The sequence below is a fragment of the Zootoca vivipara genome, chromosome 13, assembly GCF_965207765.1.
Source record: "Zootoca vivipara chromosome 13, rZooViv2.hap1.1, whole genome shotgun sequence".
NCBI lineage: Eukaryota > Metazoa > Chordata > Lepidosauria > Squamata > Lacertidae > Zootoca > Zootoca vivipara.
In genome coordinates this window covers 31,766,991-31,793,756 of record NC_142596.1, presented here as the reverse complement: position 1 = coordinate 31,793,756, position 26,766 = coordinate 31,766,991, and the positions used below count along the sequence as shown (strand labels likewise).

At 42.7% G+C, this 26,766-nt stretch overlaps 1 protein-coding gene across 4 annotated transcripts in view; it reads right to left on the bottom strand.

The window, feature by feature from the left end:
* Window positions 1-26,766, bottom strand: part of USP7 (ubiquitin specific peptidase 7) — a 74,111-nt gene that overhangs the window by 15,017 nt on the left and 32,328 nt on the right. For 2 of the 4 annotated variants that reach the window (XM_035130565.3, XM_060282537.2), the window contains 18 exons: window positions 21,904-22,102; window positions 20,219-20,357; window positions 19,585-19,673; window positions 19,041-19,149; window positions 13,077-13,207; window positions 11,714-11,768; window positions 10,047-10,127; window positions 9,855-9,945; window positions 9,090-9,172; window positions 8,825-8,934; window positions 7,325-7,481; window positions 5,662-5,806; window positions 5,277-5,407; window positions 3,908-4,042; window positions 3,686-3,787; window positions 2,348-2,453; window positions 1,317-1,415; window positions 773-865 (listed from right to left, as the gene is read on the bottom strand). In XM_035130565.3, coding sequence (XP_034986456.1) covers window positions 773-865; window positions 1,317-1,415; window positions 2,348-2,453; window positions 3,686-3,787; window positions 3,908-4,042; window positions 5,277-5,407; window positions 5,662-5,806; window positions 7,325-7,481; window positions 8,825-8,934; window positions 9,090-9,172; window positions 9,855-9,945; window positions 10,047-10,127; window positions 11,714-11,768; window positions 13,077-13,207; window positions 19,041-19,149; window positions 19,585-19,673; window positions 20,219-20,357; window positions 21,904-22,102 — 2,055 coding nt within the window. The remainder of the gene's footprint in view (window positions 1-772; window positions 866-1,316; window positions 1,416-2,347; window positions 2,454-3,685; window positions 3,788-3,907; window positions 4,043-5,276; window positions 5,408-5,661; window positions 5,807-7,324; window positions 7,482-8,824; window positions 8,935-9,089; window positions 9,173-9,854; window positions 9,946-10,046; window positions 10,128-11,713; window positions 11,769-13,076; window positions 13,208-19,040; window positions 19,150-19,584; window positions 19,674-20,218; window positions 20,358-21,903; window positions 22,103-26,766) is intronic. The other 2 variants (XM_035130567.3, XM_088657256.1) reach the window with 1 other exon arrangement.

Below are 26,766 nucleotides of genomic sequence, written 5' to 3'. Positions count from 1 at the left end.
GCGGGCAGCCCGCGAAGCACGCGTCTTGTTCCTGGAGCACAGCGGCTGCGGGCACAGCTCCAACCAGCTGGCGCGCTTCACGGAGGGCAGTAGGCTCCACCGTGCCATGAGCGGAGGAGGAGGTAGCCGCGGGCGTCGGTAGAGCTACGGGGCCGTCCGGCAACGCGGCAGCAGGAGCAGGAGGCTTGCTGTGCGCCCCGAGCCACTTAGGAGGTACCGTACTAAAATAAAAGTACTGTAATTTTTTTATTATTATTATTTTAAAAAGACGGTGTCTTAAAATGTGGGGAACACGGTACCTGTGTCTTGCAGCAGGGGCTGCTGGCGGCGGAGGGTGGAGTGGCAGGAAAAAAGTTTCTCGGGCTGGCTCTGGCAAGAAGCGGCTGCTGAAAATGGCGATCAGCCAGCTTAGCACAGCCCCCTTCCTCCTGTGGTCACGCATGCACGTGCAGCTGCTGCCCGCCCATTAGCTGGGGCCTGAAACACTTTGTGATTGGCTGCTACTGGCCTTTGCTAGTACAAGGAGGAGGGAGGGAGGAGGCGCCGCCACGGTGAGGGAGAGGGAGGAAATGGAGATGCAGGGGGGGGGGAAATGGCTCTCGCTGGAAAAAAAAATTTAAATGCAGAATGGCCATGCCGATCCCCAGACCTTTCGTGGGCCAGATTGGGAGGCCAACTGGGCCTTATCCGGCCCGCGGGCCGTAGTCTGGAGACCCCTGCACTAACATATGTGGTTTCAAAGCATTTTCCAACTATAACCTTGCGGACTTACGTATTTTGCAGGATATAGGTGTGTAGATATGTCCACAATAATTCAAACTCCGTGTCTTTGGATCATACATCTTCAGGAACAGCATTACATCATCTATAAATTGAGAAACAAAAGTTTGTAGCAGAAGAAAGCCTCCATCTGAGGACAAGCTACTTTTGTACAGGTTAAGGAACACTTTCTTTAAATCAAGAACAGGGAAAATGGCATGGATACTTCGTTATCCAATGAAGTAGTTCCATTAGCACAGGGGTGGACAACCTCTAGCCCAAGGGCCAAATATGGTCCTTCAGGCCCCACCCCTCACTGATCTTGCTTTTCACCCAAAATTGTTTGCCCGGTTGGAATGAGTCCTTGAACTCTGATAATACCATTTTTCTCTAAATGGACGATAAGGGGGGGGGGGTGTATCTGCAGAAATGAACCTACTGTACACAAGGCAAAATTTACATTCAATGTTCCACCCAGTTGCACCAGGCCCATTGGCAGACCAATTCTGCGTTACAAAGACGTCTGCAAATATGACATGAAGGCTGGCAATATCTACCCTGCCGTGTGGGAATCCCTTGGAGATGACTGCAGACAGTGCCTGGAGACAGACAGACAGTTCGTGCATCCATACCAGTGACCAGAGGAGGAATGACCACTAGGAGGAGAGCAGAGAGAAGAAACACCATGGTACTTCTGCAGCAGCACAACCGGACACCTTCACATGCCCCAGCTGCAACAAAACATGTCTCTCCCATATCAGTTTCTACAGCCACAGCAGGCGCTGTAACCTTCCAACAGTTTGACTTCACCCCCAAAGGTGCACTCCTCCATTGTCTCCAGAGACGGACACATGCCAACCATGGCCCTCAGAAGGTTGTCCAGAAAGGAATGTGGCCCTCAGACTGAAAAAAAGGTTCCACATCCTTGCCTTAGTGCAACAAAACTCTTCCCTTTCCTCTCTCCATACCCTACCAAATCTGTTCAGGAGGGTTGGGGAGAACCACAAAACAGATTTAGAAAGGGGCACAGGATGATGAGAGGGTTGGGAGGATGGGAAGTTCTGTTGCACAGCCAGAAGTCCTTGAGCTAATAGAACCACTTCATTGAACACTATCCTAAGCATTAATTAGTTTTTATTATCAGGCTCTTATCTACCTAAAGGGATTTCTAAAATGCAAATTTTCAGTCTGTGCTGTAATTTCAAAGCAACAGCTATTTATGCACTCTCAGAACAACTTTGTGTCTCCTGAAAACTTGTACACTCCACTTCCAAGCAGAATGGATACAAAAGTCACAAGCTTTTGTACATTCCAATGGCTGGGATCCAAATGGCTTGGATATACCTAGTGGAATTTTTGACTTCTTCGCCTTGAATGGAAGATTCCCAGAGCATACTGGACACTACATGCCAAACTTCCCTCAGGTTTAAAAGAAGCTTGCCATGTGGTTCAGGGAGCTGCTATTTTGCGGGGAGAGGGGAGTGATTTTATTGGTGATAACAAACACACACACAAAATAACTTGGATATGTGGGAAGGTAGCCACAAGGATCTTAGGAATCGGCTCAACATCTTAAAAGTATGCTTACGGTCTTTGTCAAACTTGGGTAATGTTGCTCCTGTAGCAGCCATTTCTGGATCTACAGTTTCTAAGAATATTGTCCATGGATTTTCATTGTCACTGAGCTCAATCATCTGTGAAGTTAAGGAAAGACACCAGATTGGGGTGGGAAGGGGAGAGGTCACACTGTGAAGAAATGCTTTCTTCAGTATATATTTGTTATGGTGGTATCAGGTTGTTTGAAAGTGTGAAATACTGCTGTGGGCTACTTAAGAGGAGGGGTGAGATAAAAAGATGACAAACAAAAAATATGCCTACATCAGCCCCACAGCTGCTTAGAGAAAATAATAATCTATTTTGGACAAATAGGTTGCCGGAGTCATTGATCAAGGTGCCTTGAAATATAGAGAAGTGACAGGACATAACAAGAGCCTGACTGCTGGATCAGGCCAATGGCCCGTCTAGTCTAACACCTTGGTCTCACAGTGGCCAAACAGATACCCATGGGAAGCGCGCAATCACACACCCCTTCTCATGCCACAACACTATTCCAACTTACATTCCCAGCAACTGGTACAGGGGAATCCCCACTTATGCGGAGGTTCTATACTGGGACGTGCATGAGTAGGGATTCATTCCCCTGTTCCGCCCCTGCCCCTTTTTGGTGTTAAAGATGGTGCGTCTGCCAGTGGGAGCGCGTGTGCTGATCACACACAATTGGGGAGGCTCAGCCTGTATTCACAGGCATATTGCCTCCTGCAGTGGAGATAGAACACAGCCAATATGGCTAGTAACTTTTAATCTGTGGAGTTTATCTAACCCCCTTTTAAAGCTATAGAAGTTGTCGCCATTCACTACATTCATCTAAAGGGGCAGCGATAAAGCATTTTCCTAGTGAAGTACATCTCTACAATGAGGTCCGTTTTGGCTCTGTTTAGATCCTGCTGCGTATCCACCTCTCCCCTCACCCCTATATCAGAATGCATGAGGCAAGGATAGGTGTTCTAACATTTCAAAACAAGCCATGCCTTTCTGGCATCTGAACAGCAATCTTGCCAACCTCCAGATGAGACAATTCCTACTGAAGTTCTGGAAACGCTGCCCTATTATCAAGAGGCTATAAAATGATTATTAACTTTCCGGAGGACCTGAGTTACAAAAGAATTATTAAACATTCAACGAGGACTTCACTGACATGTGCAATGGACAATTGTGATTAAACATACACAAAATGGATGCCCTAATCTGAAGCACTACATTAAGGAAACAGAATCTCTTATTTCACTGGTGCATTTTTTTACTGCTCAATGCATAAGTGCTACAACAAAATTTAGAATTGATATTCCCTCTACCATGGCACACTCACAGTTTTATTGCCATCAGCTTCATTGTCTAACATGGCTGGCCTTTTTGTCCCATTACTTCGGGCTTGCATTGGCCACAACCGTATTTGATCTTGTGGAAAGCCCTACAAAGGTGGGGGGGGGGGAGAAAGAGATTTAGAAAGAGCTCAATCATTACAGAATTACAAATGATTCCATAAAAAGTAACACAACTGATTGGATAAGATCTCTCATAGAAAGCTCACCATTGTTTGAGACAGGTTTTGAACGAATTCTGCTAGTGTTGAATTTTTCAGCACTTTGAACACAGTGTATTTCACTTTTTCTTCATCATACATGTCGTTGCCTTGATGGCCACAGAACTGGTCCTCTGTTACTATCTGAAATTACAAAACATGATTTGTTATTGAAATCACCAAGCAATTGCAGTAGTTCACAATTGAAGCTTAGCCTCTTTTCCTCAAGGCCTTACCACGCCACAGGATTGAGGAACCTTTTGGCCCTCCAGATGTAGCTCAGCTACAAGTCCTATCATCCCTTGCTGAGGCTGATGGGAGTTGCAAAGTTGAACATTTGGAGGGTTTCCCCACACCTGACTTATAGGATCATGGCATGCCCCCGCCCCATGTAAATCCCAGTGTGAGGATCCTAGCAGTGGCACAAAAGGACCAGGTGTTTCCTTGTGCAACATTAATACCCAGTTTGGGTTCCAGCAACACAGCTGTGCTCATGTATTTTCAATGACTTTTATTTGGTACAGAAGGTTCAAGCAAGGAGCTCCTACACTGCTTAGTAAGAATATCCTGCAGTCTAACAATCCTATGGATGTATGCAGTGAAGGCCAGCCCACAAGGTGGTTATTTCTTGTAGCAAACATAAGGATTCCCTGGTAAGGGAAATTTTCGGACATCCTACAGTTGCAGCAGTGCAAGCTAGTGTACAAACATCTGCAGTGAAAACTGCGGTACTACTGTGGTTCAAAGCATGAACTGTGACCTAGACATCTAAACTCCTATAGGCAAGTCACTCTCTTTCAGCCACAGCTCCACATACATAAGATAGAGTAATAATGTTAATTTATATTAATACAAATTATCACAAGGAATTGAGAGGGAACCTATATACATTGCTTTGGGAACTTGGAAAAAGAGTGTCATGTACAATTAGCAATGAATGCCACCTTCTGCTCCAAACATGACCAAGAACTTCTTCTTGGCCATGTTTGGAGCAGAAAGTGGCATTCATTGCTAGTCCTACTCAAGAGTGTACCCACTGAAATTAATGGACAAGACCAACTTGGGTTAATTCATTTCAATGGTTCTACTCTTTGAGTATAACTTAGTTGGACACAGTTTCTTATTTTATAAAGCACTTAATGCCAAAATAGGATTCTAAGTGGTTATCAGCACAAGACACCAGGTAGCTGAGTGCTGGGCTTTGACTAGAGAGGTCCAAGTTTAAACACCATGAAGCTGACCTTGGGCTGCTCTTGTTCAGACTAACCTAACTCACATCCATATACAGTGGGATACAAATGTGAACATTATCAACAAATAATGCAAAATGAACTGGGATGTATGTCCAGGCAAAGGATCCCGGGGTGGCAAAGCTTACCTGTACTTGCATGTAGAGGTGGGCTTCTTGCCTCTCCTTTCTCTTTTGAGCCTCTATTCTTTTTTCTTCTTGCAGCCGTTCTACTAGTTGCTGAGGAATATCATGATCAGTGACTGCTTGCAAAACCTCACCTAGAACATATGAAGTGTGACAATTATTGTGCCTTTTCAAATACTGCCATCCAAAGAAAAGCAGCGAGCATGCTGAAAACCCTGATTTTTTTATATGGTAGTATTAATGCAAACACTATCCTTCCTGCACCTCAGCTCAACCAATCATCATTGGTTTGCATGCATACAGACTTGGGAGTTTCATTGTGAATGTCTACTGTATGTTTTGAAAGATGAACCTTAGTGCTACCCAGAACTGAAGAAAAGATACGTACTTAATTTTGACTCCCTGATATAAACCAACATATAAGCATTGGTACAGTGCCGTACAGATAGGTCATCATCGTGGCCTCCATAGTTATGCTCAATTGCTTCTTCTTTTGTACATCTAGATACAACGTCATCATCAAATTTACACCACTGTAAAGGAAAACAAACAAACAAACAACTTTTGACAGAGTTAAGCATCATATGTATAATCTAGCCTAAAATGTCTTTAAAATTGTGTATCTGTCTCCTTGGAAGAACATGATATTGGTTTGGATACAATATTAAAAACTGGCAGTACAAAAAATGAACTATTCAAATAAATTACAAAACTTTCATAAAATCTCAGAATCAACCTTAAGTCTTAATTAAGAGAAATCAGCTTATATGTGATGTGGTCCAGTCAAGAGAGCTGGCCTTGCATCTGTCGGGCAGTAAAGTCTCCTTCCTAGCTTAAGTTTCCCATTTTTAAGATGGTAAATGTGGCATACCTCACAGAACTGGTCAAATGGAAAACCAAAACAGTTAAAGTTTTATTTAAATGAGAAATATAAGTTAGTGTGCCATCTTACATCAAAAGCCGTCATTTTTTTCTCCAAAGCACTAAGCTGCAATTTCCCCAAACCACCCCCAGAAGTATATTTAAGTTGAATTTAAAGAAGGAGAAGAGAAATATAACTTGAGATTCTAAAAACACAAATTTAAGTAGGGTTTCTTTCACTGTTCTTCTTCAGCTGATACACAGAACGCAGGTGGGTGATATGAAGTCTAAAAAATGCTAGACTGGGCTTCCTTTAGCTGACTTGCTGGTACATAAACATGCTTTCAAGATTAACTTCATATTGCAACAAGCATAACCCTGGTCCTCCTCTCAGCTTACTGCATTCAAATGCTACCAATGTGCAGTTAGTTATCTTAAAGAGGTAATGGGGGAACTTGTGGCTCCAGATGTTGTTGGACTCCAACTCCTATCAGCTTCAGTTATCAGGGATGATGGGAGTTGGAGTCCAGTTGTATCTCGAGAGAAGTGGGTTCCCCATTCCTGCCCTAAAGCTCCAGATCAATCTTATTTCCATATTAGTCATAGGCCATATCAGAATACAAAACGCAGTAAGCAATATTTTCTGGAGCAGTAAGTGTGGAAGCAAAATGCTCTTTGACAGTGCACCCTCCCTGCCCAAAGTTAAGGAGCCCTCCAGAGTAACACGCTATGAGGCAGGAGGGGCCACCAGCAGAAGTAAAGGTGAGCCAACCATGCCATGTATTTGTGGAACTTGGCCTGTACATTTTCTCTGGAGTATACTCTCCTTCTTAGAAGCCTATATTGTAAAAAAAACCTTAAGCTAAAGTTTCAAAGTTGCTCTATTAAAGGATTTTCAGCAGGCTTTTAAAAGGATACTATAATATCTTAATGGAGCTACAGTGGTACCTCAACAACCGAACAATTCGACTTCCGAAGGTTTCTACTTCCGAAGTCGACAACCCCGGAAGTCTTTTCATCCGGCACGCGCAGTTGGCACAAGCGCAGAAGTGCGAAATCGCGCATGCACAGAAGCGGTGCTTCGACAACCAAAGACTTCGACTTACGAAGACGGCCGCGGAACGGGTCGTCTTCGTAAGTCCGAGGTACCACTGTATACTTAAAAGATTGGCTGTTTTTCCATTACTTACTTTTCCATCCCCTTTAGGGTTCAAGTAAACGACATAATGTCCACCATGGTTATCTCCACTGTGAACTAGCACTGCGTGAAGTATGTAGTTTGCAGCATCTTTAGGGTCTGTTTTTTGCAAAAATTCATCAAGAGGCAGCTGATCTGGAAATTCAAACCTGTTTTTCATTTTTGAAAAAAAGAGTGTGTTACATGTGGCTATTTTTTATTTTTAAAAAGAACTATTTTTGTGAATGAATGCTGACAAACGACTCATGGAACAAGAAAAGGTTGAAATAATGTAAGTACATCGTCTCTGACATCAATTGCACTGATTGGGGTCATAGGCGCTATGTTTCACTGGCATAAAACTTTCTGCAATCAAAGGAAGAATCCTATGGGGTGTTGCCAAAGACCATGGTTCAAGGAGTAGTTTCATAGGCTCTGAGACTAGACTCTTGTTTCCAATAACTGCAGGCAAAGATGCAGTGGAGAACTATGAGCAGATGAATGACTTTTTATTCAACATTGCAAAAATGCATAGGCGCAACGCTGCAGGAATGTTTCCCCAGTGTGTCCATTTGTGCTTATTTCTGCCCCACCCCCAACTTTAGCTGCTACGGCATTAGCTTCTGCTAGTGTTGCAACAGCTAAAGCAGTAGCCTGCAGAAGGCATGCAGAGTAAAGCTGAATATATTTACCCCATTTGACAAAGGTGAGAAAGTCAGGTGTAGGAAGATGCTTTATACCAAATCAAACAAGTCCAACAAGTTCACTATTACATACTGAGGGGGGTGTCTAAGTTGTGGCCCTCCAGATGAGGTTGGATGCCAAATCCCAGTAGATAGCAACGGGGAATGACTAGGGATGATGTGAGCTGGGAGTCAAGCAACATTTGGAGGCTCACAGGTTCCCCAACCCTGGTATATGGTGACTGGCAGCAGCTCTTTAAGGTTTCAGAAAAGGAGCTTTCCAGCCCTACCTGGAAATGCCAAGGATTGAGCTCTGGGTCCTCAGCATGTAAAACATGTATGCTGCCACTCAACTATCTCGCTCCATAAAACATGGAGGGGCACAAGATTGCAAGACACATCTTGTGCCAGCCCTGGGAGTCCTCAACTCATTCTATGCACAGAATTGCAGCTGACATATTCCATCTGAAACCTGTAGTTTCGTAGCATCAGTGCAAATATCACTGTGCACTATAAACCATCTAAGTGTTGTACTTATGTGTTGTACTTGACTTGAGTTCTCCTCAAAGTAGGCAGTTTACATTCATGGGCCTCAGTTAGTCATGTCCATTAATTTCCATGTGTCTTCTCTAAGTATGGACAAAATGCTGGGCAAAAAGGATTTATCTCCATGCTGCCTGAAGATAAATCCTTTTACACACAATGATTAACAAGACGGCAAAATTACCTTGGGCTGTGTGTTGCTGCTGTTCTTTGGCTTTTCAGAATAAAAAGATTTAGCATTTCCAGGTATCAAATTTTTGGCTTTAATACAACACAATATTGATTACCTATCATTTATCTTGATGTTCTGGTCAGTCTGGGGATCATACATGAACCTCATGAGTTGTAGATGCAACACTGGTGGCAGCGTTAAGAACTTTACACCTTTTTCTGCCTCCTGCATGTTAAAGGAAGAAACATCTGCATCAACAGTGGAACTGACATCACCCTCTGAAACAATAATTTTACTTACAGAACTGAGGTTACCAACTTAGCATGCAGGACTATCCTGAAAACGTTTGTTATCGCAGACCTCCATGAGGAGTAGCATACCTGCAAACCATGTTCTCCTGCATCATATTTATTATCCCCATCCAGCTGTTCCACGGCAACATAATCAATGAAGGACTCAAATACTGAAAAAGAGGAGTATAAAGAAAGGAGGTGTTACCAGTCACACACAGAGGCTCCATGTGCAGGAAGAGAGAAATACCACGTTCAAGCACCCAGCACAGTCCCCAGACACTAGTGCGGGTTAAAGAAAATTAAGATCCAGGATGAACAGCCCTGCTCAACTCTGTATCTGCCACAATCACCCAGTGGAAGCTAGACTTATTCAGGCATTAGTAACTGGAGGGAAATCTCAGCTAGGAGCCGTTGGTTGCAGACTCATGCCCTGCTCATGTGGGGAGACTATTAGCATGGGCAGGAGAAAGACAGCATTAACTGAATTGGTACAACCTGGTTCAGATGTCAACATATCCCCAAGGGAAAATGAGTGTAGCAAACATGCTTGTCGGGTTGAAAAGGTCTAGAGAATCAGACATTTAGAAGTTACCCAGATGCCACTGTCCAGTCCCATGCCTCACAGCAAAGACTAGGTGCACCAGCACAAAAGGTGCTTGTAGGACAATAGATTCAATCAAGCCAAAGGCCAGAGGGAAGGGGAATGCCCCTCAGGTTCTTTGAACTTCGTGCTTTTTTGGGGGTGGGGGGGTTAGGGTTGATTCTCAAGAAGACAATATATAGCAGGCACTGAATATCTCAGAACACAAAGGGCTTATCTAAACCACATGGATTTATAAACTATATACTTACTGCTTTTCTTTCCCTTTATACTAAGCTGAATGTCGTAATAATCCTCTATTCGTTCAGAACGATAGTCTACGTGTTTGCATTGGATATAAGACTGCAAACAAAAATAGGGTAGAGAGCTATCAGTGCATACCAACAACAAAAGTAACACACACAAACAGTGTCTCAAAGTTAGCTTTTAAACCTAATACATACCACCATTTTCCCCCTGAATAATTTAGGGATAGTGCCTTCTACACAGGTGCCTTTCATTTTATTTTCAACATTATCAAGCAACTGAAAAAAAGCAGAAAGTTTGCATTGGAAACACATATCTATTTAATTTATATACCCTTTAAATGAATCTGAGTGGGGCATGGGGGCTCCATTGCTCTCCCATCCAGATCTGCCCCACCTCCACTCAGTTCCAGCAACACTGCAACATTTATTTTATTTTGTTCCATTTCTGTTCCATCCATCATACACCACCACCAAAAAACACCATGACATACAAATATAATACAAATATAGCAATTAAAACATGAATTAAAATCCAACTGACTTGTTCACAGAGCTGCGAGTTAATAACTCAGATACAGCTAGCTGGGAGTAAAACCAAATCCTTAAAAAGTCTGGGTACAACTTTAACTGGTGCTGAACATAGCTGCCAAGTTTTCCCTTTTCTCGCGAGGAAGCCTATTCAGCATAAGGGAAAATCCCTGTAAAAAAGGGATAACTTGGCAGCTATGATACTGAAAGGTCAACAGCACGGGCATTTGTGGCACCATGGAAGGTAGGAGTTCTGTAATTGAGGTGCCACATCTTGGCACTTTGTATTTCACCCAATGATGGGATGGGCCTCTGTTAAAGATCTTAACACAGGCTGGTTGCAATGGGGAGAAGTGTTCCTTCGGGTACTTGGGATCCTAAGTCATTTAAATCTTTATATACAAACACACTGAATTGGGCTCTGTAGCATACAGGTAACAAATGCAGATTTGCCATAATTGGTATTATGAGATACCTGCTGGCTATGCCAGTCAAAATTCTGGCAGCCATATTATGCTGTAACTGCAGCTTCCAAGCAGTCTTCAATGGTGGCCTTATGTAAACCTCACTGCAGTCATCCAGAGCTGTTCTAGCCAGCAACAACTGTATCCCAATATAGGGTCTCTGTGCCACTGAAGCCAATGGCAGATCTAGATCCAAGAGTGCCCCCAAGCTATGAAACTGACCCTTCAAAGGGAGAAGAATCCCACCCAAAACAGGCTATCCACTCAATTCCAAGACTGGAGGAACCACCAATTCACAGTGTTACCAAAGTGGGATTTCAACTTCAGTTTATTGGTCCTCATCCAGGCTATCACTGCCTCCAAACTACAGTGCTTTCAGATCACCCTCTCACACTTCAAGCTACTTCTGCTTTCTTAACAGAAAATTATTTGTTTAGTTTTAATTCTGGCTAAAGGTCCTGAATGCCTCAGGGTGGCACTTTCTTAACACAGAAATACAAAGAGACCCTACTTAGAGTTCTAAGAGTCAGATATTCCTCCTCAGTGTGCAGGAAACACAACTGTGCACATGTAGGGCAGCACACTAATGTCTGCACAAATTCCAGGGCTGAGATTTCAACAATTAAATTAAATTTGATCCCTGGCTCTAATTAAACCTGGAGTATAAGTAAAAGATGATTTACGGTGCAATCTAGCAAGAAACAATTTTGCACAGCCTAATCAAACCAGTAGATATTCTGCAACTTCTGTTCATTTCAGTGGAGCTTGTGTGGAACAGCCTCCCTCTGGATTACCCTGTGAGTGACATGATATGCATAACTGCAACAAAATTGTATGCTAATCTTGAACAGAAAAAGGGGAAATACATACCACTCGACATAGTTCCTGAACGTCATGTTGCATGAAGCTGTCTAACGTCTCCCATCTTTATTAAATAGTGAGGGGAAAGGCACTTATAAAATGGTCACATTTGAAAACAATTGTGAAGTTATTAAAAAAAATACCTCATGCTAAGCCCAGCTAAGAAAGAGTGTGCAACTTAAGAAATCCCAGAATGAACCATTCTTTTCATGTGTGGACACGTAACTGCATGAAGCACAAGCAGAAAACCTGTGACCTAGATCACGCCTACCATTTCAAATGGCCTGCCACTCCACTCCATATCTTGTTCATTACAGCACTAGGCTTGGTGCAGTTTCCTCTCTTCGCGTCTCAGTGCTAGGGTGTGTGTGTGTGTGTGTGTGTGTGTGTGTGTGTGTGTGTGTGGTGCATCTGCATAGATCTCAAGCATGCCCAGCACTGCAGTGGGGAGACTGCCTAACAGCTAATGCAGCCCTTCGGATTAAAGGCTTAGCACAACTGACACAAACTTTTCTTTCAAAGAAGAATTGATCCTGATTTCCCTGTGAAAAATCACCTGACTGTTGGTGGGAGAGCACTTCCAAACAAGCTTGCTCCATTAGAGGTATGCATTGAAACAAGGGCTCCCCATTCCGCACCACCACCACCGCCCATTTTAGCAAGGGGTTTCAATGCAAACTGTTTTGCACTAATGGGGCGAACCTTCAAAGGAGGTTGCTGTAACTGCCTAGTAATCTCCTTCAAACTTTGAAAGGTGTTTATCACCTGACCTCATTATGACATCATTAGATTGACAGGTGGGTGGTTGTTCCCACCCAGTTGTCATAAACTTGACCTTGGGGGTGGGGGAGGCTTACGAATCTGGCATGCCAGCCAGATCCGGTTCCCCACTCCTGCCTGGTCCACCCCAACAGGCAGCATCTCTCCAGGGTATCAGTCAGAGGGTCTTCTCCATCACAGTGGTTTTCCTATACTGTAAGTTGGCTAGAGATCTTCTTTTACTGGGCAGCATATAAAGAATATGAACCACCTCTTGAGATATTTTTAACTGCAGGTGCCAAGGGCAGAACTTGAGGGCTTCAGTGCTCTACCACTGGGCCATGATCCCTCCCCATAGTTTCCTGACAAAATGGTGGGCAAAATGCACATGGGTTTGCTATACTAAAAGGATCAATCAGGGCATGCAAACAATGGCAGGATCCTCTTCCGCAAGAGCCTGTCAGGAACGGATGGCTTCACCACAATTAACGTCCTCAGTCTTGGTTCATTTAACAGATGGTGAAAGCCACTTCTGAGAAGAAGTAGGCTGAGAATCATTGGTTAAGAAACTGCCCAGTCATGAAGAGCCATCTGATATCTTGGCAGCACTTACCCAAAGGATTTTGTCAGCTTCTTAGTTCCTACTGGTTTGTCGCTATGCTGAAGCTCATAGAACACCCTCTGCAATGCTAAAGGAACACTTTTTGATGAGTCATCTCCTTCTGTGGGCATCATGTACACAGCCTAAAAAAGAAACCAATTTAATTAGGACTATGGAAAAGGGTCTCATAGCTCACATGGTTGTATTTATTAATCCATTTCATTGTGATCAAAAATCTGTCAGACAGACCGACATCAGTAAAACATATTTGAATAATCTGCCCATGTACTCTGCTGACACTAAAGGGGAGGGGAAGACCCTGTAATATCCAGCAGTTTCGTCATATTGCTTACAGTGGAACAATTGCTCAAATCAGACTGACAGCTTAATTTTCAAGATGCCCAAACTATTGCTGCATCACGGCAAGCTAACTGCCATCCTACATTCTGTTTGGGCCTTGGCATTTGATGCTTATTTAAATGAACCTTCCATAATGACATTACACCAGATTATTTGGAGGGAGGGGTGTCCCTGAAAAAGACTGCCCTTAGTATCCTCTTCTCCCCCTGCCCTCGTCCTTTTCAAACATATCTGAAATTTGTTATGCCCAGGACTCCAGATGTTTCAGAGAGCAATTCTGATACAGAGGTGACCACTATACAGCACAACTCTCCCTCAGGGATGGCATGGACCCCAAGCTAGCCCGAGGAATTACAATATGCAGGAAGAATTAATCTTGGTAGCAGATTAACCCTCTGAAAATTAGAGATGAGTTCAGACCTCTCAAACAAGGAACCAGAATGCACAGCCTCATCATGTCTTCACAGGTGAACCTTCACCTGTAAAGTTCTAAGGAGAGGAGAGGAAGTTTTTAACTGAAGACCATCAAGTGATGCTGGAGTGCAAGGCACCAAGCTGGGCAGCTACGGGTAGGCTGGTCTTGGTCAACACTCGGCAGGATGGCTTTACTATTTTTGTGCCCATCTTAGTTCAGACCCTTATCAGAGCAATTTACAATGAGAGTGGGAGCATGTAATGGGAACTGTCCTAGGTCCTGTCCTGCCTGACACTAATCAATCTGCTACCAGACACACAACACAGTAAAGTTTCCTCTAAATCATGTTCAACACCTTGCAGAACTGGAATTATGCACAACAGCACAATTTTTATCGCAGTACTATCTCAATTCAATACACAGATTCAACATCTTGGGCATTTCCCTAAACCAGGGAAATCCAGCTCTCAATGATGCAGTGGTTCAAGTACCCGAGGATCCAGCTACATATCGGACTGTATAAATCTAGAGAAAAATTTGCCATAGATAATATTGCATCACTCTTAGCTAGGGCTAAGAGAATGAATAATTCAATTTCAAGACTACGCATTTTCAGATTGTAGAAAACAGACGGAATCTTCTAGTCATTGAGGGGACATTCCCACCTGGCTCAGTACAAGGCAGCTTCCTATGTTCCTGAAGGGAAGGGCTGTGGCTCAGTAATGGAGCACCTGCTTTGCACATAGAAATTCACAGGTTCAATCCTTGGCATCTCCAGGAAGAACTGGGAAAAACTGCCTGAAATCCTGGAGAGCCACTGCCAGTTAGTGTTGACCATGCTAAGTTAAATGGACCAATGGTCTGAGCTGGTATGAGGCCGCTTCCTACATGACTGACAGTATGTCCATTTTAAAGCATGCAAGAAAGGGGTCAGATGGGTTTTACTTAACTGTTAATCGCCTGAAAGAGGGAGGAAGCATACACCAATTCAATTCTCAGATTACATTCAACTGGGAAGGACTAAGAACACCAGTGAATTTAGACAAAGGGCCCTAAAGGGATTAAAATGTGACATGGCAAAAGGCTGTATTGTGTGGGTGAGTTAATCGAAGAGCAGGGGAATAGTTCCAGCTATTCACTGGTGACACAGGAGTGAGGGAGAAAACTAAAAACAGAGAATGTACAAGAGGGAATTAGGAGAGCAGCTTGTGTAGAAGAAAAGTCTGAAAAGGAGACGAATGCAATCCAAGGCTGTGCAGAAAATGTTAACATCACAAGGGCCATGTTATGCTGCTAAACTCCCTTGGAAAGACTGCGTCCCAAAAGAATTAACTGTAATAAATAATAGTACACTTAATGGCTACAGACTCTACTATGTATTTTGGAAATGTGTGTTTGATATGCATTTGGACCCTGCTTATTTCAACCAAAGTTCACATGAAGGTTTCTGAGATCAAGGAGCAGGGTTGGCCACTCAAGGTGGCAAAATTTACCTTTCAAAACTATCCTGATTTTAACCAATGACTCGAAAACTGCAGAGTCTCTTTGGTTTCTTACAATAACAAACAACACTGGGTTAAAGGCTTCTAGTGACAAATGAGTAGACCACAAGAAAGGAAAGTAGAACTCTGGGGGATTAATACAAGATTAGGATGTGGGGAGACTAAGAACAGGAATAGCAAGGCATATTACAAGCACGTAAAAGGGAAAAAAATAGAAATACACCCTTGAAGAATGAAGACAAGCAGCCAATAAAAGGGAAACAAATAGGAAACTTAGGGGCCAGGATCACTGGTATATCTAGCTAGGTATTGTCTACACTTACTGGCAGTGGCTTTCCAGGATTTCATACTGGGAACATTCCCAGTCCTACCTAGATATGGTGAGGATTCAACCTGGGATCATCTGCATGCAAAACACTCTACCACTAAGCTGTGGTTCCATCTCAATACCTCAGTACAAAGCCTGCTGATATTTCAGCGGGCAAAGTAACATGCCAGGCTGATATCCCTAGGGAAAAAGAGGAAGGGGCACACCCAGCCAACAAGACCACATCAATGGTAGGAAGTTGAGCAAGTTTTTTAATAGCTGGTATCAATAGAAGGAGGCCATAGGAAGAGGAGGGAGATGAAGAGTGGTTCTGACCCACCTGCTACATAGCGAAATTAAACCACTGAAGTAGGGAGAAGCTGGGGAGTTAACAGGAGTTGAAAAACTTTAGGAGCTGGTTTAGGCGATAAAACAAATCTGCTTCTATAACTAGCAGATTATGAATGGAAATCCTAAACAATACAAAGTAGGTGACTGAATTTAGCATGGTACAAAGAAGGATTTGGGGTTGGGGGGAGAAAAGCAACTGAAATCACTGTATAAATGCGAAGTAACAAAATAATTTATTTGGCAGAGTTGTCAAAAAAGGAGGTTCTGAATCTGCAACTTCTCTAGGCAGCTTGGACTGTATGTCATTCACAATTTTATATCGGTTCAGAGGAAAAACACAGAATGCATATGAAACTGAGTTTGCAAAGTCTCAATTTTCTCTCTGGGTGGTAGAGTAAGATTGCCAGGTGAGCTTCACTATCCTCACACAGCTCTTTGTTTAAAAATTGCTTTTAAAAGAGTTGAGATCCTCAGTAAACTGGGCCAACATCACACCCTGCAGAACCTAAACCCCTAGCACAGTTATTATATGGGGCTCAGGTTTGGAAAGGCACTCACCTTGGATCTATGGAAGCTGTCCAATCAAAGTTCTTAAGGCAAATTTTCTCTGTACCACCCTGTGTCCCAAACGCATCATTGCGCCTAGAGGCTAATCTTCCCTCAGTAGAATTACGGATCTGGCATAGGACATTTAACTATTGGCTTCACATAAACTCAAATCCCCCCAGTCTAATATCCCTAGTGCTGCAAGATTGTCACAAGAGTGCCTGGACTAAATTTGTCTATCAAAAACTCCACTCTTGTGGTTTATCACCGCAAAAGCTACTCACTTTGGGTGAGTAAAGCAAACAGTATAATTTGTCAGTGCCTAAAATCGAGTGTCAGAACAACTTGGCCACAATAAGGAAATTTTGCCCATGGTATGACTATTTTCCACCTTCCCATTTCGACTCTCTGGCACCCTATCTGCATAACCTAGCAATTCTAAAATATAGACGAGCTTTTACTCTTGCTTGAATGTATTGCCCTCGGCTCTACTTGAGGGACAATTCCAACAGATTCCACACGAAAAACGCTTATGTCCCTGTGGACATGGCAGTACTGAATCGGTGGTGCATGCCCTTCTGGCTTGCACTCTTTATAAAGACTTGAGGAATGAGAATATCACCCCCCTTTTATTGTCCATTCCGGGTTGCCCAACCACAGGTACAGTGTCCTTTCTCCTGACAGATCAAAATGAGCAGGTGATACCAAAGGCTATGGCCAATGGTTGACACAAATAAAGATTCATTCATTGATTCACATCCTGCAGAACCCTAAACATGGGTACACAAAGTGGGGCTTGATACAAATTGAGAGTGGGAGGCAGAAGCAAAAGTGAGAAAGCAAGAGTTCTTTTCTTTGACCAACCTAAAAGGAAATCATAATCAGGAATGTATTAATATCAAAGAAGCCTCCCTTAGGGAATGACCATAAAAGAACCAGAAAGACAGGAAGAGACAAAAAAATACCACACTCTTTGCAGTAACAAGTAGTGGTTGTTTGCATAAAAGCCTAAGAAAAGCACATTCATTGCTCAACTAAAACACTGTGACAAGGAAGTTGAATAGCTGGCTGGTGGGGAAGTTACTTAAAAAAAAAAAGCTTATTGCAAGACTATGAATTGAGCAATCAGGTAAAGTGAAAGGCCAAACACTTTGCTCGCTGCAATCCTGAAGGATCATAGCAGACAGTGCTACCTCCAGAATGAACCACTCATCTCCTAGACACCATAGACCAGGCATCCCGAAACTGCGGCCCTCCAGATGTTTTGGCCTACAACTCCCATGATCCCTAGCTAAGAGGACCAGTGGTCAGGGATGGTGGGAATTGTGGTCCAAAACATCTGGAGGGCCGAAATTTGGGGATGCCTGCCATAGACAGTAGTAATTTGTTAGAATCAGTTGCATGCATAACCCTGGAGTGAGGGGCTGCCCCCAGAGAACAAAATACTGGACTAGATAGGCCTTATTCTGACCCAGCAGGGCCCTTTTTGTAGGCGAAAGAAACAGAGAGATAATGGGCACAGACAAGGCGCTGTATCCAGTACTAGTCCTACTCAGAGTAGACCCATTTAAATTAATGGGCATAATTAACTTAGCTGTATACAACCTGGTGATTTCAATGGGGCATTTGATCCACTCTTGCATCAGGCCTCCACTGTACATTTAATGAGAACATGGTTTCATTTAATCCCTATAAGCCACAGTAAGCAGCAGCAAGTTTTCTCCTCTTCTTCAAGGACTGCTGGGGTTCTAGAAGAAAACCCTTCTAGTGTCTCTTCATTGCCAAAAGGATCGATGGTACCTTAGGCAGGTTTTGCACACAATAAGCAGCTGTTCGCAACAACAATGGAGATAGCTAGTGACTATTACCTTTCGGTAAAATCTCATGCACACTTAACCATTGGGTCAAATAATAATGTTCAGATGGATAGGTATCAGCTAGGGTGGGGCATGTAGAAGAAATACTGAGGAGTCCGAAGGCACAAGTTACAAAGAAACAGAATGCAGATGACCTACCAGATGGATTTACAATTAGAGAATGCTTGAAATTAAGGCTGCCCCGAACTTCAAAACGGCAACTGGCATTTGCTAGCTGAGAGGTGTGCTCTGCCACAAGGATGAACTCCGTAGCAACTACTGCCAGCTAAGAGATCAAGCTACTCTACCTCTTCCTTCCACTTGCCTGCCATCTCTTATAGTCTTCTCTACTGCCAAGGCTGCCTCCCAGCATCTGGAATAGCTCTGTGGTGCTGTTTCCTTGGTGTGGTTGTGGGTGCTGGTTCAGGCAGCAAGTTGTAGAGGGAGAAGCAGGACAGGGCAAGCAGCTACTATAGAATAATTTACCAGCTGCATTCATAACATGGATTATTGCCTATAGCATCCTGCACATCTCCAGTGCAATAATGTTAGGCCGCACAGCTATGGAAGGTCGCTCCTAATATCCCCATAGCAATTCAGCAGCATACAAACAAGGAAGTCACAAAAACTTTGGTTTACCTTTCGTAGCTGATTTGTGAAAAATAATGTCTGTAATAAGCTGTTCATATAGCAGGTTGCTCCCTGGTTCTTCAGTCCTACATATCCTGTATGCTTCTTGGAATCCCACCTATAAAAACCATGAATTGGGTTACAAGAACCACACACACACACATTAATGTATTTCCAGTGTGTGAATACAATGGACAATTATTGTGGAACCAAGCTGTATCCACCAACACAACCTGGCTGAGCATTAAGGCAATATATCCATCGTGAAATATTTAGATTTTGTTCCATGTATTCAGAAATCTGTTTATAAATTTTATCCTTTTGAGTATGCTCTTCAAAGACCTTCTGAGGAAAGATTGCACAGCGGACTGAATTCTAAACCACAAAATGAGCAGGTGCTGCTTAGAAGTTGACTGTAATGTGAAGTAATTTGTTGAACACCGAACACAAGACACTTACCAAATTCACAATGATATCAAAGATTGTTAAGAAACTTGGTTACTGACCCACAACCCAACCACTTGTTCCAGTCAAAGGATCATAAGCTACTTACGCCACGCCATGTGGAGCATCAGCTTGAACGTACACTTCAAAAGTTACTTTGTCATCTTCTATATAGCCTTTATCTGGATCAGTAACTTCCTACAAAAAGTAAAATTGACAACAAGAACATTAAAAATCAAATCACATATAAGGCCAAACAAATTTCACTTTGATGACTGGCAATCTTGAAAGCTCTTTTCTTAAAACCTCCAGCTGAAGTCTATAAATGCAACTAACTTTTAACAGTGAGTCTGAATGATACAGGAATGTCTCCTGCTATATATATTCAGAGAGGAAGATCACTGCTCATCACAATTTATGTGAGAGGGACCACCAGTTGAGAGCTTAACATGGGACTTCTTTCACATGTCAATTACATTGCATTGTATTCTTTATCCCACCCTTCCTCCAACAATTTCAAGGAGGTATTTACAGTTCTCTCCAACCTGTGAACCTGTTTTATTCTCACAACCCAGTGAGGTAGGTTAGGCTAAGATGGCAAAATAAAGGAAGGAGGAAGGAGACTTGCTCAGATCATTTGGTGAGTCTCACAGCTGAGGGAGGATTTGAACATGGATTTTCTAGTCCAAAATTTATTCACAACCATTGTACTGGCTCTTGCACTTCCGCACGCTGTTACTTACACTCCATGACATAAAGTTGGAAAAGCCCCAGTCATTTTCCTTATGAAAGAACAAGTGGCTGATACGGCGACTGAAAGATTTCTCATCGTCTTTGTAATTTATTATCTTGAGCACTGCTTGTGCATGACAAGACCATGACCTGCAACAATTAAAGAGATAACAGTTGACATGCTGAGCTGCAGAAAAAAGATGCTAATAAACAGTGCTTTACTGAACAAGCCTACCTTACTTCTTGCCACTGTTGGATAAAAAATGTTTGCTTCAATGCTCTCAGAGCCATTACAAACTATTAACATCACGGAAAGAGTTTGAGAAGAGGCTCAGTTTCTCACAGAGCTGTTTTTATGTGTTCACTCACCATTGAATTTTTCCAGCTCGGTGCATTTTCTTCTATAGCTATCTAAGAATGCTACAACTCCTCTAAAGCAGATAGGAATACTTTAAAAAGACTTCCGCTACTACAGGTTAAGAAACAACAAATGGAGATGCCACTGTTCTCTGAACAGCTATTTGCTTGCATTCTTATCCTAAGGGTTATGAGACTCCTTCTAAAGGTTACACATGAACTCCACTGTGCCTCCCACTCAGCCAAGATTGTGGCTTGTATTCTTAGTGATGTGCTCCAATCCCATGTATACAAAATTCTGCTGTAGCCACCTTACTTCCATTCCCTGTTTTGTTGAGGCTGTAAGACAGGCATCCCCAAACTGCAGCCCTCCAGATGTTTTGGCCTACAACTCCCATGATCCTTAGCTAACAGGACCAGTGGTCGGGAAAGATGGGAATTGTAGCCCAAAACATCTGGAGGGCCGAAGTTTGGGGATGCCTGTGGTAAGCTTTGATTTTTAACAACGTAAACCAAGTCAGTCAACAGCAGCTTTAGATGTCAAAACCAACTTTTAGAAAACATACAATTCTCAACCTGTGTTCACTTTTTCAAATGGACCCCTGCCTAGCACCTTTGGTAATATTCAAGTTTATTCATTAAAATTAGCTGATTTACCCATTTTTTTTAATCAACTGACAGGGTCTAGTCTTTTCCTATAGGAGGCCTTTCTGCATTTAGCTTTTTTTTTGCCAAAAAAAAAAAAGCAGCAACTGAGCATTCCAACATGCTCGGATCATTTTGTGCTCATGCATGAGGGAATTCAAACAGGCAGCACCTCAGCAGAAGGAAGCAGCAGTAAGTATGCAATGGTGCAGCCAATTTATGCTTCAATAAATCACCTCTGTATATAGATTCACTGAGCACGTGCTGCTTTCTTCTTGTTGGGAAAGGTCAAATAGTCTGCATCCTCATCTGGTTCATGTATTTAGTAATTAACCTATTAACTATTCAAAACTATTAAATACCAGCCTGAATAGCTTATTAATTTGGTCAATATATATCTGAGAACTAACATACATTACATTCATCCGAAATTAAGTTATGTCAAACTCAACATACCATACCCAATATACTACAGACAACAAGGAAGAATCTACATCAGACTGATCAGGCCTCTGTAATGGGACTTTCTGCCTCTTTCCTCCACATCTAAGCATGTGCCCCTATACACCCTTTCCTGAATGCCAAAGCCCCATTCCTCATGCTGTCCTACCAATCGATGCAGAAGTTATAGTCAGAAAATGCAAGAGGTAAAGATGGTACTATACAGAAATGTATAGTGTATTAAATATCTTACGTGGAATCAGACTCAGCATTGCACTGAAGAAAGAATCCTACACTTTTTTGGTGTGGCCTGTCTGGGTAGAGTCGTGGCATCACCATAATCTTCCATGGCAGGTTCCGTACAAAGCAGGGGGGACTTAGGACTGATTCATTCAGCCTGTTGAAACGTTCAACAGTGAACTGGAAAGTTGCTTCCGACCGCCAGCTTGTGTCTGCAAAATACCAAAGATCAATTAAATGCAAATTAAGCAGCCTGATCTTTAAGTCCCCATGCAAGGCCAACGGTGCTCTGCCTCCACTCACCGTGTGGCATTTCATCTGAGCAGCAAAACACCCCATCTGCATTGAACAAGTCAGGTGTAGAAACAGTAAGAACACTGCAGAGCAAGGATAAAGTCTTTAATAGACTGTATATTTTATTTCTGATTTTTAGTTACTATAGGATTTTATTGTGCAGAGATTGGAGTGTACTGTACAAGTATGCAGCTGACACCTAACTCTCTTTGTCCCCTTTCCAACATCATATTCTAAGGAAGCAGTAGAAAAAGTACAGTGTACCACCAGCTGCCTTTGAAAGCTGAAAATTTTAGTTCCAGCAATTTGAACCAACTGCAGGTTTGACCAGGGCCAGATACTTGAATCATGCACCTCTGTTATCATGCCAATGTCAGTAGCTTACAGGCTGGTTCCAAGTTCAAATGCTAGAAGTTCATCTCCTCCCTGTGTGAGTTGTCTGCCCACTAAGATTCTCATTAATTCCCCACCACCATCAGTTGCTGTGGATACGAAAGAGGGACTTCTTTGTAGTGCAGGACCCAGACTCTGGAACTTCCTGCCATGGGAAATGTGCCTGCTATGGAATGCTTTATATTAACAAGACTACATATCTAGTTTATGGTTGGACTGTGCATATACCGCCCCCTGCAAAAAAACAACAACACTTCACTACTTCTTTGCTTATAACGATTGAGCTGTAAGCCAAATGTGGCTTGAAATAGCCCAATGAAATATATACAACCCATACAAAGAAGTATACAACCTCAGCAAAACAAAACAAAAAAACCATCATCAGTGCAATTATGCAACAAAGCATAAGGGGGCATAAAATACAGGATGCATAAGGTTTTAAACTGTGACATAATCAGATATGGGGAAACCTCTGGTACAAAATATTTTTTTTAAAAAAAACAGCACAAAGAGGAACCCACATAACTACTGTTACTAGATTATCAGTACCTAATAGTAGCTGACAGCACCTGCAAGAAGAATATTGTGTATGTTCGGTGATGAAAAACTGTGCAACATTTATTCTTCTCACACAAAGAAGCTGCTAAAAAGTCAGGGGGAGGGATCTTCATTTTCAGATTCAAAACATCAAAATGTAAAGTCACAGATCCCCTGATAATAAAATAAACACAGCTCTATCTTTTTAATGTAAACAGTGATCCATTCTTGACAGAGTTCAGTTTGGAGGTGAACTGAATGGCATTTCACATTAAAAAAAGAAGCTTCGTTTCAAGTTAGTTGAAAAAAATGCAATAAGCAGCCACAAAATGAAATCAATGTGCATTTTTGCATTTTCAATAGCCAACTCAGCATTCCATTATGGTCTTTTGCCACAGAAAAACAAAGCAGTCAAATAGAAGTATTTCAAATGACAAGCTTTTGTTACATAGCTTTTCAATCTCCCTCTTCCTTCCTGCCTCTGGGGTCTCCCTCTTTCTCTTTCACACACACACACACACACACACACACACACACACACACTCCCAAATGAATTTCAATTAGTAAGGGCACAGTTACTCTCCCAGGCCAGATTTTTGTGAAACCAAAGCTGTTATGCGACCATGAATGTCTTCTGAAAGCCTCCCTCTCAAAATGCCAAATTATTACATTTTAAAGCATTTATTTCAGAATCTATAAACTGCTCTACATTCAAAAAATACCTGAGCAGTGCACAAAAACAGTTTATAACATGTAATATGAATGATAAACCAATGTTTTTTTAAAAAAACTTGGAAGTCAACATGAATCAAAAGCTGAAGTTTTAAAATGGACTGATCTAGGAAGGGTTGGGAGGGGCGAAATTAATGTTTTCATCTAATGTCAAAAACATAATGTTGGTTGGGGCTTCCTTCACTGCTAAGGAAAATAACTTCAGAGAACAGGTGCCACAACACTGAAAGCATGCATTTGAGTCATAAGGCTTGATACGGAGGTCAACCTTCATTCATAGATCAGAAGTGACCAGGGTGAAATGGGAGAGGTGGCTTTTCATAATACCGTGGTCCAGAACCATGTACCGTGTTTCCCCTTTTTTAAGACACCGTCTTATAACTTTTTTCCCTCAAAAAAACACACAGTGGCTTATTTTCAGGGGGTGTCTTTTTTTTTTTAAAAAAGTGCTGGTACAACTGGGACCCACTGGCTCAGGATGCTCGGTGCTCTCTTCTGCACATTGCTGGGCGCGTTGTTGGCGCTGCCAGTTCCGAGCGCCTGCAGGGTGGGGTGGGGGTGGCAGTGCTTTAAACCCCCAACCCTGTAGAAAGCAATGGAAGTTATGGACCGTAACAATCCTTAAGAGGCGCAGGTCTTAAAAAACCCCTGGTATCACCCTTGAAGCACAGCCTTCCAAAGTCAGGGGGGAAGAGGTCTGTTTAGACAAAGGAAAGGATCGGGGTGATTCTGTGCCCTGGGACCCACAGAACTACTTTAAAAATCCCAACCTGGGGTGGGGGGTCAAATAGTGAAGCCCCATAGCCCTGTAGCAACAGAAGGCACATTCTGAAGCACCCGAGCTGTTCGGTTCCATAAAAAATCCAGGAATTGTAAAATTAACAACAATAATGGGGGGGGGCACTCTATCCAAAGAGTTAAGAAGGAATGGGAAAGTGTTGAGTTATATATGGAAAAATATGGAAAGGAAAGTTAGTTAAAGATAAAAAATAAATAATTATCGCAAGGGGAAAAATAACATCATAAAGGGTAATAATATTAAATATAAAATAGACAACACAACAGAAAAAGCAAGTATATGACTAAATGAGATCGCACAGGAGTGAGGGAAGTGGGGAGAGAGGGAGGGGGGTAAGGAATGGAAGGAGACAATGGTTGGAGGAGGGTATAGGGGGATGAATTAAAGGAAAATTAAGACTGAGAAGCGCATGGTTTTTGTTTTTTAAAGATGCAAAGGCTTGCAATCAGCCAAAGTATAGAGCCCAACTTCCAAGAGACTGCGATCTACTTGCGGATTTATAAACTGGAGGTGATCTACCCCCGTTTTATTGGTGTTCAGGTCAGAGTTGTTTTTAGAGAGAGGAAATATCCCATTTTTGAGGTTAAAGTAAAAGTTCCTGACCTTTTTTTTATAATGAGGAAATGCTGCTAAAACTCTGTTCTTCATTCCACGAAGGGGAGAGGGGGCGGGGCCGGGTGCTCAAAGACAAAAGAAATGGAAAAGGAGATAGCGATCAACTCCAGCCTCGCATTCATGCAGCCGTCGGGAGAGGCAGGGGCTGCAGCCGAGTGCTGCTTCACAAACAAACGGGGGAAAGTGCTTAGAACCCAGAGAATCCAGCTGAAAAACACGAAGCAGCAACAGCAATTGCACACACACCATCCCAAGCCAGCACAGTAACCAAGTCCCAAAAGCAAGAAAGGACTCAGCAAACACTGCTGCGGCCGGCGTTGCTGCTGCTGACTCGGGGAGCTCAGTGATCTCTTCCGCACAGCGCCTATCACTATGGCTTATTTTCGGGGTACGGTTTATATTTCTCAAATGCTTAGAAATGCTGCTATGGCTTATTTTATGACTACGCCTTAAAAAGGGGGAAACACGGTAAGAACATAAGAAGAGCCTGCTAGATCAGGCCAATGGCCCAGAATCTAATCCAGCATTCTGTTCTCACAGTGGCCAACACTGGAGTAGTTGTAACTGGTATACCAGCAAACACTAGCAAAGTGCACTCCTAGACTCCACAATGGTGGATCAAGGAGTACTCTCAAGCCTCACATATGTTCTTTCAGGGGGAGTAACGGCCCATTCAGATCTGGCACTTGTGATGGCTGTCCTCAGTAGGATGGCTTAACCTCTGATTAAGCAGCAATAGCTATTTTTAAAGTTATCAAATTATAACAACTAGAAATTTTTAAAGGCCAAACAGTTGAAGTCCATACATCCCAGTCCCACTAGCTCTAGAGTCTAGACAGGCATAGGCAACCTTGGCTCTCCAGATGCTTTGGAACTACAACTCCCATGATCCCTGACCACTGGCCTCATTAGCTAGGGATCATGGGAGTTGTAGTTCCAAAACATGTGGAGAGCCAAGGTTGCCTATGCCTGGTCTAGACCAACCTATTTATGTGCTTTACAAGGAATGAACTGAAATGAACTGGCTGAAAGCTCCCATGCAGCTAATCATTCCAGGTGACCCAAGTAAATTAAGCCAAGTCACAAGTGATGGGGAAAAGCACATACCTCACCCAGGATTGTTAGTGATCTTTTTAACTCTATACGATTCACGTTCATTCTATATGCATAGCAGTGATAGTGACCTCAAGGAAGGGCACAGCCCATCTACTCAGTATGTTATTGACCCCATAATAATAATCCTCCTATTCTCTTGACTGTAATTTATTTTAAACTGATTTTAAAATTGCATTTTAAAATTGATGTAACCCACCCTTGGACCACGTGGTGAAGGGAAGATAAGAAATCAAGTTATCCAATATAATAAAGTGCAAGTGTCTCTGCGTCCAGTCTGTGTGTCCGTGGGATTGCGCTACTGCGCATGTGCCCCACGGACAGCCGTTGGGACTTGGAGCGCAGAGAGACTTTGGAGAGGGGAGCTTGGTGCCCGCTCGGCCCAGCAGGGAG